The sequence below is a fragment of the Filicampus tigris genome, chromosome 4, assembly GCF_054856515.1.
Source record: "Filicampus tigris isolate MCC_2025a chromosome 4, RoL_Ftig_1.0, whole genome shotgun sequence".
Taxonomy (NCBI): Eukaryota; Metazoa; Chordata; class Actinopteri; order Syngnathiformes; family Syngnathidae; genus Filicampus; species Filicampus tigris.
This window is the reverse complement of record NC_141220.1, coordinates 24,203,301-24,216,327: the sequence shown is the minus strand read 5'-3', so window position 1 is coordinate 24,216,327 and position 13,027 is coordinate 24,203,301. Positions and strand designations below refer to the sequence as shown.

General features: G+C 41.6%; 1 protein-coding gene and 1 long non-coding RNA gene across 2 annotated transcripts in view; one reads left to right on the top strand and one right to left on the bottom strand.

Moving 5' to 3' along the window:
• Nucleotides 1–1,355, top strand: part of LOC147149035 (solute carrier family 23 member 2) — a 41,787-nt gene extending 40,432 nt beyond the window's left edge. The window contains exon 12 of the mRNA XM_086028866.1: nucleotides 157–1,355. Coding sequence (XP_085884992.1) covers nucleotides 157–350 — 194 coding nt within the window. The 3' untranslated portion in view covers nucleotides 351–1,355. The remainder of the gene's footprint in view (nucleotides 1–156) is intronic.
• LOC147149034 (uncharacterized) overlaps nucleotides 1–13,027 on the bottom strand; it is a 78,974-nt gene that overhangs the window by 47,797 nt on the left and 18,150 nt on the right. The gene's annotated exons all lie outside the window — the stretch shown is intronic.

Here is a 13,027-nt window from a genome sequence, read left to right as displayed (position 1 = left end):
ATTTTATTTTTCAGTCGCTTGAAGGTTCAGAAAAGCCATGTTAGTGGCCGTCGTGCACGTCAGCGAGGGAAACAAAATCCCCAAAACATTTATTCACAAAAGAAATCCTCAAAAGTATCAATTAACCAGCCCTCAATGTTCCTCTCCCTCCTCTAGGCAGCATAGAGGAGCGAGGCCTCCGAAAGTGGCAGCACACGGCAAACAAGGAAGGCCAGACCACGTGCGACCAGTCGTGCTACGACATTCCCTTCTGCAACGTCATCTGGCAGCGCTTCCGCTTCTTCCGCTACATTCCCTTCCTACCGTCGTACAAGAACAACCAGAGGGGGACGCCGAGTGCCTTGCCCTGACGGCCTCCTTTTTATTTGCCGCATTTTACACTCAATATGAACACAACAGTTTACAAACTGTGCAACAAAATGGACATTAGCACGTGTCAGTAATAGCAGAGAGAAAATAAGTGCCGTATTTCCACAAATAGTGGCAAAGGTTCATGTTTTATTTTATACTCAACTGCAGATGAGGAAGGAGTCTGTAAGTACTGTAGGTCACCGGTACCGTATACTGTATTGTTGTATTGTAACATTGATTGTTAAAGACGCTGTCTCAGTGTTAAGTGCATCTTTAACGTTGTAAGCGTGCACTCACACAACACTGGAGCAACGACGACAGAATGGAACCCTGATCAGCATTGAAGATGTAAGATCACCTTTAATATTGCAGACTGGGCGAAACAAACACACAAACAAACAGTAGTCTAGCTCCCGGGAGAATAAACATGCATGCACGCGACATTGTGGAGGGGTGATAGAAACAAGTGCCTGATTTGATGAGCCCTCATTTGTACATCTCTGGAATTATATGAGACAATTAGCAGTAATGAAATTACGTTGCTATATTCACAATTTAAACCACACAACAGTGTGAAGCAGCCACAAGTCAGAGTCGGTGACACTTGAATGGTTGCTAAAGGCAGCACGAGAGGTGGTCTATAAAATGTATAAGTGTTCCTGTTTTGGTAGCAACAAAGTTCTCTTCAATGTCCTGATTTGAACTGAAATTCCTTACACTTAATAATCGTCATTTGGTTCTCTTACGAGAAGATGGAGGTATCTACTATGCAGAGGAGGGCCACTATTTGAGGAAATATGGTAAATGGAGCGTTAAAAAAAAAAAAAAAGGCGCAAAAATATCCAGAGAATTTTTTTTTTTTTTCTAAAAATAGATTACTAGGTCAAGGTCATCTCAGAAGTGATTGTTTTATACTAACAATTGTACTAAATGTCAGTCAGTGCCCACAATGGGTTTAGTAGCTAAATAGAAATATTTTTTCTGGATAGATATGCAAAGATGTTCTTTTCCATTTTTCTACACTGATGTAAAATCTACTAAACTTTGTCAATAAATGCCTTTGAAAACATGTAGATATTATTTTACAACAGGAGGGCAGCCAGCAGGAACACAACGACAACATCAACATAATTGCTTAATCTTGAAACCCCAATTTGAGACTTTTACCCTGGCTTGAAATCCTACCCCTTGTTTGAAATCCTAACCCAGATATGAAAGAAGAAACTAATGAAACTAATTCCTGGTTTGAATCCCAAATAAATAAAAAAAAAAAAAACGTTGTTTGAAACTATAACCCAGGTTTAAAACCTGCATTTGAAACCCACTTCCATATTTAAAACAATAACCCTTGTTTAAAATCCGTGTAAAATTTTGATCTCAGCTTCCAACTTGAGACTGTAACCCTTGTTTGAAACCTTAACCCAGTCTTAAAATCCAAATTTAAAACTCTAATCCTGGCTTTAATTCCTTATTTGAAATTCTAACCGTTGCTTAAAACCCTGACATCTCAAACCCCAATTTGAATCCCTAACTCAAAATAAATCGAAAACCCCAATCCAAACTCGATATTCGGATTTGAAGTCCTTGGTGGAAAACCTAACATTGGTTAAAAATCCAAAATCATTTAAAATCCCAACCTTGTTTCAAACCTGAATTACAAACCCAAACCTAGGTTTCAAACCCTGATTTGAAAACCTAATCCTGGTTTTGAATCCCAAGTGTGAAACCTTGTCTGTTGTTGAAAACCTTAACTTTGCCTTCAAACTCTAGTATCAAACCCCAATCCTGTCTTCAATTCCTAATTTGAAACCCCAATCCTTGTTGAAAACCTTACCCTTTGCTTGATGCCATCATTTCAAATTGTAATCCCGCCTTAAAATTCTAATTTGAAACCCTAACCCAGTGCTTCTCAATTATTTTCTGTTACGCCCCCCCTAGCAAGAAGAAAACAATTTGCGCCCCCCTGCTTGCTTGTTTGTTCATATGGAGTGCCCTTGTTAGATGACTGTGTTACCCTGGGTTGTGTTAGCTTGGAGCTAGCGGCTGCCTCTGGCTACCATGTGTCTGATCTCCGTTTGCTCTGGCTGTCGGCGTACTTTTTTGGGTGCTGTCTCCGCAAGTCATTAAACAGGTTTGTCCTGTTGCCATCTGACGTCCGAACCGAGTTTCTGCAAACTTTGCAAATAACTGTTTGCAATTTCTTCTCTGAGGAAAAGCCCAACCAAATCGACACTGTGGATGTGGAGTTTCTTTTCGGGACCAACTCTGCTTCGTGGTGACTTTACGCTATAGCTTTCCGCTATACAAACAAACAGAGAGGCGGGGAGTATCACGTACGGTGCACTGTGTGTGCTGTGATTGGTTGGTCGGGTATGCGTCAGCGGGTTTGAGCTGCCATAGAGCTAAACTGTATAGAATGTACCCTGTAGACGATCAAACGATCTTTCGGCTTTATGGGATCGTCAACACATTAAAGTCCTTCACGATCTAATATCGTCATATCGCCCACCCCTACTTCAAAGTAACCGTACTTAGAAACAGGCCCCAAGGCTTGAAACCATAAACCTGGTCTGAGAACCTCATTTGAAACCCAAACCTATGTTTAAAACCTTAACCTATGCTTCAAACCCTAATTTGAAACAAGACCTTATTTGAAACCTTGATCTTGTCTTGAATTCCTAATTTGAAAGTTGAACCCTTGTTTGGAACCCAAGCCAAGGCTTGAAACCCTAATTTGAAACGATAACCTTGGTTTGCAACCCTAACATCTCTGGAATGTGACAGTACGCCACCAGGAGGAGCCCCTTTGAAACCTTGTGTTACTTGAATGTCTTACTTCTTTTTGGATTAGTTGTGACATTTCATGGCTCAATCGTTCAATAGGCAGCTCATTTAAAGCCCTAAAACTACTTCAACACAAAGCTGTGATGTGATGTGATCAACTATGAAAGATGACAATTGTGGTCGCATGGTAGTTTTCACAGTCCGGACATGGCAGTTTTCATGTATTCACGTTTCTTAAACCCTTCAAGATGTTGCGGATGTCTCAACGTGTCACAGTCGTCGCAAACTGCCTCCGGGGATGAATACAGACATGGCAAAAAGAAGACAAAGACATTTGCTGTTATTTGTGTCTTCTTGTGGAATTCTTACTGTGGCGCCGTGACATGGTCACACGCATTCTCATTCATTTTTTGGGGATAAAAGGCAGCACGAGCGGTTTGCACGTGCCTGACAGTGTGGACGGTTATGTGTTTGAATATGCGTGAAGCAAGTTCTCCCTGAACTTGTGCGAACTTTCCAAAAATGTGCATGCAGTCTTCATGCCCAGACCATTTGAGTATATGTACTTGGGGTGAAACCAAAAAACCCAATTTGAATCCAATATTGGGTTTTGATTTAAAAAGGAGCAATTGCATCCAATCAAATCGTTCCATTTTAAAATATCAAGATACGTCTCGAATCTTATATTGGCGAGAGGAAAAGTCACATTAGCACTTACAAGTTAATTCATATGCAAGTGAAATGACAAGAAACTCATTGCATCATGCGCTCTCAAACTGAGCCGCATCATATCAAATCAAATCTTAATTCCACTGAATTGAGCGAAAAGAACCACTTGAAAATCAAACCGCCGTCGAATCATGTTGCACCCTATGTATCAAAATACGTGTCAAATCGAGATTGACATCCCTAATATGTACTCTAATTGTGCTTTGGTATGAATTTAAACCTGTCTCTGTAGTCTGGTGCACGGCGTGGTATAAAGCACCAATTGAAAGGTTCCAAGCGAACCTCTGCTGGTCCTTGTATCTTTAATGCCTACTATGTTCATAGTAACAACCAAAAGACTGTATATTTTCCAATAAACTATTTAATCCATTTAAGCTTGGAGCGCATTTCTACATTTAAAGCCGGTGGATAAGTCATTTTCTTTCTTTTTTTAATTTTTTTTTTTAACCAATTGTCAGACTCTTATCCAATGAAATGCATAGGAATATACACGTGATGGTGTCCTGAGCCATCTTGCGATATCCCAGAATTTTTCCAAGCATTAATGTCAGTCGCAAACGATTACAGAAGCTCTGAAATAAGTGACGGTAGTGACAGACCAGTGTTTTACAAACTGTGTGCACACCAGATATTGTCAAGTGTGACGTGGGAAATTAATTTGTGTGCCTGTGCGGTCTAGCGCCTCGCGGCCTAATCATGTCTTTGCTCCATTGTAGTACTCTTCCATACCAGCAGGTAGCAACAGCAGCAGCAGGTAGCTAATTGTCTTTGTTTAGAGACAAGCGAATTAGTGATGCATGTTCATCCAAACAGGCCCTTGTTTCACACTAAGTATCAATATGAAACATAAAATACTTATTTCTTTGTGTTTATTTAATTCCTATTCAAAACGTTATAATGTCATTCTTCAATGTCAAAAAAATGCTTAAACAATTGAACACATATAGTTAAAATCTTATTTTTGTCACAATTTCAGCTGGTGGTGTGCCGCGGGATTTTTTTAAATGAAATAAATGTGCCTTGACTCCAAAAAGTTGGAAAAACACTGACATAAACGATGCGCTTGTAGACTTGGAACCAGCGGAACTGATTGTGATATATGTATACATATTTTTTCCAGTTCTCCACACTTAAATGTTTCAACAACATCAGCAACGGCAGTAAATTTACCAGAGAGAACATCTTGGGATGTACATTCTGTTAATGTTGCTTCGGTTCAAAGTCGTCACATTCTAACCACAAATGAACGTTCCACTAAGTGTAGCGACCTTGTATATTGTTCATGAGTTCAATAGTTTCATGTCGTCTTGGGGGGGGCATGAAGACAACAGGAGAGTGTACGTGAGTGGGAACGAGAGAAAGGGAGAGGAGAAAGCTGACTGTTGAGCGTCACACTGCTGTTGCGGTCTCTTCGTAGTTCCCATTTTCAATGTTATTTTGCATAATGCACATACCGACACTATATGCCGACTGCGTGCCTTAAGCGTCCTCTTTCACGCCCACCCTTTCCCCTTTAACATCCGCATGCTGTCCTCGCTCACATCTGCCTTTTCTCTCTACAAGCAGCGTGTTGGCAGGAAATGGTCCCGCTTAGCCAAGCGAAGCCCTCATCTTAAACCCGGTTCACATGGCAGGATTATCGGCCGATGTTATCCCTGAATCTCCCCTCCAGACAATCGTAGGTCGGGGTTGACTCTCGTAACGGCTCCAAAGATGATCTTAGCAGATAAACCTGCCGTGTGTGTTGAGCTCAGACTCACCTCGGCCGCTCGGGACGACCTCCGACCTGAAATCGGGTATATTCAACATGTTGGATTGATTTGGCCCGACTCGGTGTGCCCCGAGGACAAACGAGCGCGCCGCCGGTTGACAGCGACGTGCAGCCAATCAGAAAGTGAGATGACGGGGCGGTGAGGAAGCGAGGTGGGAATCCAAAATCAAAACAGTCATGGCGCAACAGAGCCCAACGTCTTTTCTTTTTGTGTTATTTTTTTCCACTAAAAATAATTCACAAACTAGTACCACCGTCAAGATGACACCCCTGCTGTCTCTAAATCCGGCATGTTTATACTCCGAAGTCTCGTTAATCTCGAGGGGTTTTGCGAGATTTTCCTTCTGACATGAGAATATCCGTGAATGAATCGGTTCGTGCGTGATGTGTTGATCTTGCTGTGTGCACACCACACATGGTACGTTCAAAACTGTAATACGCGTGGTTGTTTATAGTCACGTGTGGGGTCTCTCAGAGTTTGGAAGTCGGCTGACAATTTTAAAATCCTGCAGTGTGAAATGGGCTTTAGTCACAACTTTTACAGATTTTGGAAGTCGTGCATACAAAAGGCGCGCTGCATTATAAGGTGCCATGCCCATTTTGGAGAAAATTCTAGACTTAAGTGCGCGTGATGGTCGAGTTAATACGGTAACCAAGTTCCTAGTCATGTTTGGTCATGGGTCCTTGAGGCTTTTTTTTTTTTTTTTTTGCCCTGTCACGATGGGGTGGCCCGTCAAGTTGATCGATGGGTCTAGGGATGTGACCTAAATGTTAGTTTAACATTTCATGGAATGCTGACAAGGTTTAGCTAGTGTGGTCTTAATTACTTTATATTATTTTTTCCTTTGTTTGCTTAATTCTTCTTTCCTGTTATTTCTTCATAGTGTAGAGAAAATATGAGGTCCACCCCAGTGTGCTTTTCATCTGTGTGTGTGCGTTTGTGTTATTGGTGAGATATGCGGTGGGGTTTAGCTGTGCACCAAGAGGATTCTTACACAGGGTGTAATTCAGGCTAACACTGCCAAATTGGGGGTTGGTGTCACACAGAGCACCATTCAAGCAAGGACAGACCACTGACTGCAAGGAGTGCATGAGGACCGTGCACTTTTGTGTTAATGTAATTTAATATCAAAGACTAAGTCATTCATTGACTGTGGCTCTCTGTGCTACAAATAAGTTAAAAAAAAAAAAAAAACGGTTGGTCGTTTTTCAAATCTGGTGATTCATAGTAGTGCAAGCATCTGCCATTATAGTATGAGCAAGGCTAGTTTGTCAATGGTAAACGTTACACTTTCTTTTGTTTGGTCGTTAGCATTACCATTCTTTTTTTCCAGGTATAAGTGATGTCTTCTTAAATCTGTTTTTATAGTTGGCGGCAGTTTGAAAGCAATAAGTGATACTTGACTGTGATGTCACTTTCTGTTTTAATTCTCAGGTTGAGGCTGTTGTAAAAGAAACAAAAAACAGAGCGCAGCGTTAATCCTTTGATGTTTGAACCACCAATTGTGGTTCAAACCTTCGCGTTTGTGGATAACGCTAACACGAATACAAGTGTGTAATCCACGGTAAACATGTAGAGACTATACTAACAAGCTAAGGGTGTGTTGTTTTTGTATAAATAATTAGCGCCTCAAGCCATGAAAACCATAAGCGTTGGCATGTGCTAGCACGTTCACGCAAACACTCCTCCTAGACCTGGCCGTCCAGCCAAACTGAGAAATTGTGGGAGAAGAGCCTTGGTGAGAGAGGTACTGTGGCTGCACTCCAGAGATGCAGTAGGGAGATGGGAGAAAGTTACACAAAGTCATCACTGTAGCCCTCCACCAGTCGGGCCTTTAAGGTAGAGTGGCCCGCCTCCTCTCAGCGCAAGACACATAAAAGCCCACATAGAGTTTGCCAAAAACCACATGAAGGACTCACAGACTATGAGAAATAAGATTCTCTGCTCTGATGAGACCGGGATTGAACTTTTTGGTGTTAATTATAACTGGTATGTGTGGAGAGAACCAGGCACTGATCATCACTTGCCCAATACAATCCCTACACTGAAGCATGGTGGTGGGAGCATCATGCTGTGGGTGTTTTCCAGCTGCAGGGACAGGATGACTGGTTGCAATTGAAGGAAAGATGAATGCGGCAGTACAGAGATATCCTGGAGGAAAGCCCCTTCCAGAGTGCTCAGGACCTCAGACTGGGCAAAAGGTTCACCTTTCAATAGGACAATGACGTGAAGCACACAGCTAAAATAAACGAGTGGCTTCAGAACAACTCTGTGACCATTCTTGACTGGCCCAGCCAGAGCCCTGACCTAAACCAGGTTGAGCATCTCTGCATTGAGCATCTATATATACACACACAACTTAAAAAATTAGGTCCCTATAAATTTTCTTCAGTAAATAAAGTTCTCCCACATTTCAAAATAACAGAAAATTTTGAATTTCACTCATTTTGATTTAATTCCAAACAAAAGCAAAACGTGCCATGAGTTGCCAGGTTCAGCAGCATCTCTTATAAAGTTCATTGAAAATGTCAAATAGTTCCCTGAAATGAACAGCTTTAAATTGATTTATTATTGGCCATCAGAATTCTTTAAAAAGGCAGATGCCAATATTCGTCAAAATGCAGAATATCGGCCCGGCCCATAATCGATCCATCCCTAGTGGAAACGTTGTCTAGCAATTGAGTAACTCCACAATGGTGAGTAAAAACAAATGCAAAGCACACTACATGGAGCTATAGCTAGCTACCGTTACACATTTCCTTGTGGACGTTGGAGTGGCTCCTACTTTGGCACCTCTCCAACATCTTGACGCGTTACGTTCTCGCCACTTGAAAAGTTGACGCCATCATTGCCAACCATTTGCACGCTCAGCATTTCCAGGTCAACGTGCTCTAAAGTGGAATGCAAGTCTCAACATAACGACGACAACACACCAGGTGATCTTGCACCGCCTGTCGCTTAAGAAGATCAGCATTAATGCTAAAGCTGCAAGGAGGGGTGGGGCGGGAGCGGTTTGTCTGCTTTACCAGCAGAGGTCATGAACTACTCCTGTCAAATCCCTTTAAATGTAGAGGCCACCTGGGTTAAGTTCAAGTGCCTTCTTACGCCTGCTTGCCCTTAGCCTGTTGAGTCAGCAACAAAGTGCTAACCAGGAAATAGGATGTTAGTTTCCCTTTGTCAAGACTGCTAGCATGACCTCATTTGTTCAACTATTCTTTTGTCATAAGTCATTCTTATTTACTGCTTATTATTTACTCAGCTGCAGGCGTTGGGAGTGCATCTGTCTTAAGAGAAGCCTATTTTTGGCTTTGCTTTTGGAACAAAGTGGACCCTCGCTATTTGTGAGGATTAGACACCAAGACATACCGCACTTACAAAAGCAAACATTTGTGAATAGCAGCAGAAGACCCCCAGAATTAATTAATATATAACAATCTCCAATTGACTGGCAACCAATTCAGGGTGCTTCCCGCCTACTGCCCGAAAACAGCTGGGATAGGCTCCAGTATCCCCTCGACTCTTGTGAGAATAATCAGTTTGGATAATGGGGGGAAAAAAAATTGTAATATATGATAATCTGGAAGTTCAAGGACGCTTGCATATGTCATCTCTTTCAATCCATTTAAGGTGGAAGTCAACCCAAACATTTTCTTGACAAGAATAATGATCTATGCAGGCCGACTAGTCAAGACATGGCATTCTGATTAATGTTGCGTTTGTGGAATATGAGTTCAGCAGGAAAATGTACCCGTTTTTATCCATCTCAGGGGGCAGCCATTTTGCCACTTGCTGTCGTCTGAAAATGACAACACAGTTGCTCAGGGCTCAGGTAACAACCAGAAATAAATCAGCTTCAGAAAACAGGTGAGCTGTGATCGGTCATTACCTGAGCACTGAGCAACTGTGATGTCATTTTTCAGTCAACTAGTGGCAAAATCAATCTATCTGAGCTGTGACTGAATTACTACGATCGCCATAAATGTCCACTTTATGCTTCACGTTTCAAGTGGGATTAAATTAAAGTAAAATATAAAGTCAATGGTGTTACTCAAAACAACTTTGCAGATTCGATCCCCCTGCTGCCAGCACTTTCCCTCCGCCTGCCCGAGCGCATCTTGGGCTCGTCAACGTCGTATGCGTACAATATATGCGCCCTGGCCATTCAGACCGCGAACGCATTGGAAAAGATTGTATACGTATCCGATCTAGGACCACATATGAAAACGACTCAGGTCGCATTTGAAAAAAATCGGAATTGAGCCGTTCAGAATGTCATTAAAAAAAAAATCTGATACAGGTTATATGGGCAAAAAAATTCGATCTGGGTCGCATTTGCCTGTGGTGTGAACCTAGCCTAACATGGTGCTTGCGAATGAGACCCTGCTGGAATGGGAGTCTGTACCATTACTCATTACATTATTCATAAATGCCATGCATTGCATTGGAAAATGTCAGAAATGTATTTCTCTTTCAATTGTTCACCTTTATTCAGTCAGTTGTTACATCAACAGAATTTAAATTCACAAACTGTCCTGAATGTTTGGGCTAAAATATCCCCTAAATACACACACCATTTGCATTTTAAACTTTGAATTCAATATGTATTAAAATTCAAGTTTTCTTCCTTATAGACTAGTCGCAAATAAAATTTTAGACTAGTCGGCGGGCAAATTAGTCGAAATTCCCATCCCTACTCTTTACCTCTTTCATGCTTCACCTGCATCTCTAGAATAAAGCAAACTACACTTATAGTAAGTACAGTACAGTTCAACATGCTGCTGATGACACATTATGGCAATTTGTTTTTATTTGCACAAGACTGTCAGGCCAACTGGTTTTTACATGGTACATGGCGGGAGATTAAACGACTTTCTATTTTCTCCAAGACACGAACCCGCTGGCCCCGTGCTGGCTGGCAACCAACCAGGGATGATCTTACGTCTTCAATGATGATTAGGGTTCTTAGCAGACAGACATGTGGTCGTTCAACAATGTTGTTTGTAGGGCTGTCCCAAACGATTATTTTTCTCCCAATTAATCTATAGACTATTTTTTCCGATTAGGCGATCAATTTTTTCAACTAATCCAGCAATTTTTGGGTTGACGATTATTAATTTACAAAACCACTTCTGAACACCTTTTTAAAATGCTTATGCTTGTTTATTAAAGTAAAAAAAAAAAAAAAAACGTAGGAAATTGAATGAACACTCACATCTTTAGGCAGGCATCATGACGTGTGAACATGAATGAGGTTATTTCTCTGTCAGTGAAACAATGTGGGAGCGCATGTTAAGCAGCCCAAGTATAATAAAAAAATAAAAAACTCATAAATAAAGTCCAATGGGGAACACCCTCCACAAACGCAACGGGCCTCATGTTCTGGACGGGCCTCATGTTGTGGACAATCATTTTAAGGATACTTTGTGTGATTTGAGACGCTCTTTCTGCTGTGCATTCCTCTTTTATTTTTTTGGGGGGGGGGGGGGGGGACTGTGTAACATCAGTTTGCTTTCACCTTAAAAATAGACAGATAAAGCAGAGCGCATACTGAAATTTATTGCAATGATTCATCGCAATGATTTTCAAAAGACATACATATATTAGTGCAGTCACGGACTATGGTAAGCAGGCCAGTGTTTCGTCTAGGTTTTATTTATTATTTTTTTTTAAATCAGCGGAAGCGGGACATCGTCCTAAATACGATGTGCATGCTGTGTTGCGCCCGGGGTCTGCACAAAAGACGGTGAGACCGAGAGCTTTCCGGGACAGCAGCAGTTTCGATATATAAACAGAGTGTTACCGTTTGTGGGTAAATAAAGAAACAGAACCAGTTACATTAGCTGTAAGCACAAACACAATTTGACTGGAGTGAAATAGCCAACGTTAGCCCCATAATGCACAAAGCTGAAACAACACTGTAATTTTGACTGCAACCCACTGCTTCGAGAAATAAAACTTAACGATGCACGTTAATAATTAGCGTTGTTCAGATACCACTTTTTGGCCCCGATACCGATTCCTCGACCTGCCTGTGCAGTATTGGCCGGATAACTCCAAAATCCAAAATAAGCGTTACGTGTTTCTAAAAATGGTTAACACCTGTGCTGTTTATGGTTGCTCTAATCGGTCAACTAAAGATTTTATTTAGTGATACCGGCAGTGATTCAAATTAACCGGAGGCAAAAACGAAGTTGTTTGAAAGCAGACGCGCACAATGGCTGTCAAATCTTCAACGTGACCACTTAACACCATCGCAACATACAAAGTTATGATCTGATGACTTTATATCAGTTATTGTTTTCTTTTTACTTTTCATTCAAGATTTAGTTCGCACTGCTGTTCAACATTAATCTGTTAATTATATAGCTATACAAATTTCCTATACGTTAATGGAAGATTATAGAACATTTTGCTGAGCGATGTGTTGTAAACAAACCCGTCTCTTTGTTAGCAGTTAGCAAGCTAGGGCGAGCTCGAAAAGCTTCGACGGGTCATAAAGATGAGTTTATCTGGCCACAAGCCATTTCATGAAAGACGTTTTACACCATTAAACTAGTGATCGATGTACTGTGTCAAACAAAACAACATACTTTGCTACGAGACAAAGATCCAGCCGACATGCCCCCAAAGTAATTGCAGGCGCTTGATAGCATCAAAGTCCCCCCAAGCAACTGCCTCCAATGTGGCGATGTATGTCCTTTTAGCGACCTTTTTCACCAAACTAGACATAAGTAGACCGATGACCAATAACGATAATAATGGATAAGGCTTCTCCTGGTATTTTCCTTCCGCGTGCGGCTCTCAAATATGCGCGCTGCGTTCGAATAATGATACCAGTATCGATAACCGGCATCGGCGTTTTATCTGTTGGTACCACCCGATCCGATACCAGCGTTTTAATGCGGTATCGGGAAACCACCCGATACTAGTATCGGTATCGGAACAACACTATTAATAATACGTCGCACATAACAGCAACTTCAGTAAAATCTGGTCATATTAGTTAGTAGTTACTTGGATGAACTTCCGATCCTCTAGCTTTTTGCTTTGTCGTCTTCCAGTAGCACCTGGGTGACGTCGCTTCAGATGTTCGTTCATCACTTGGCTTTACAAAGGATACAGACGACTAACTCGTTTGACTTTTCGTTGAAATATGTCCATACATTGGACTTTCTTGTCCACTTTTTTGCTGCTTCTTGATGCCGCTCTCCTCTTTCGCGCCCTGAACGCACGAACCTTCACGCCGCGGCCATTTCTGCTCTTCTCCCTTATTTTTGTTCTCCTTTTTTTCCTGCTGTGCGCAGATGTTTACAACTGGCGGTATTCACGTGTTGACGTATTTACATCAACGACACTCGATGGTATTTGCGTGCCGACGTATTTATGTCATC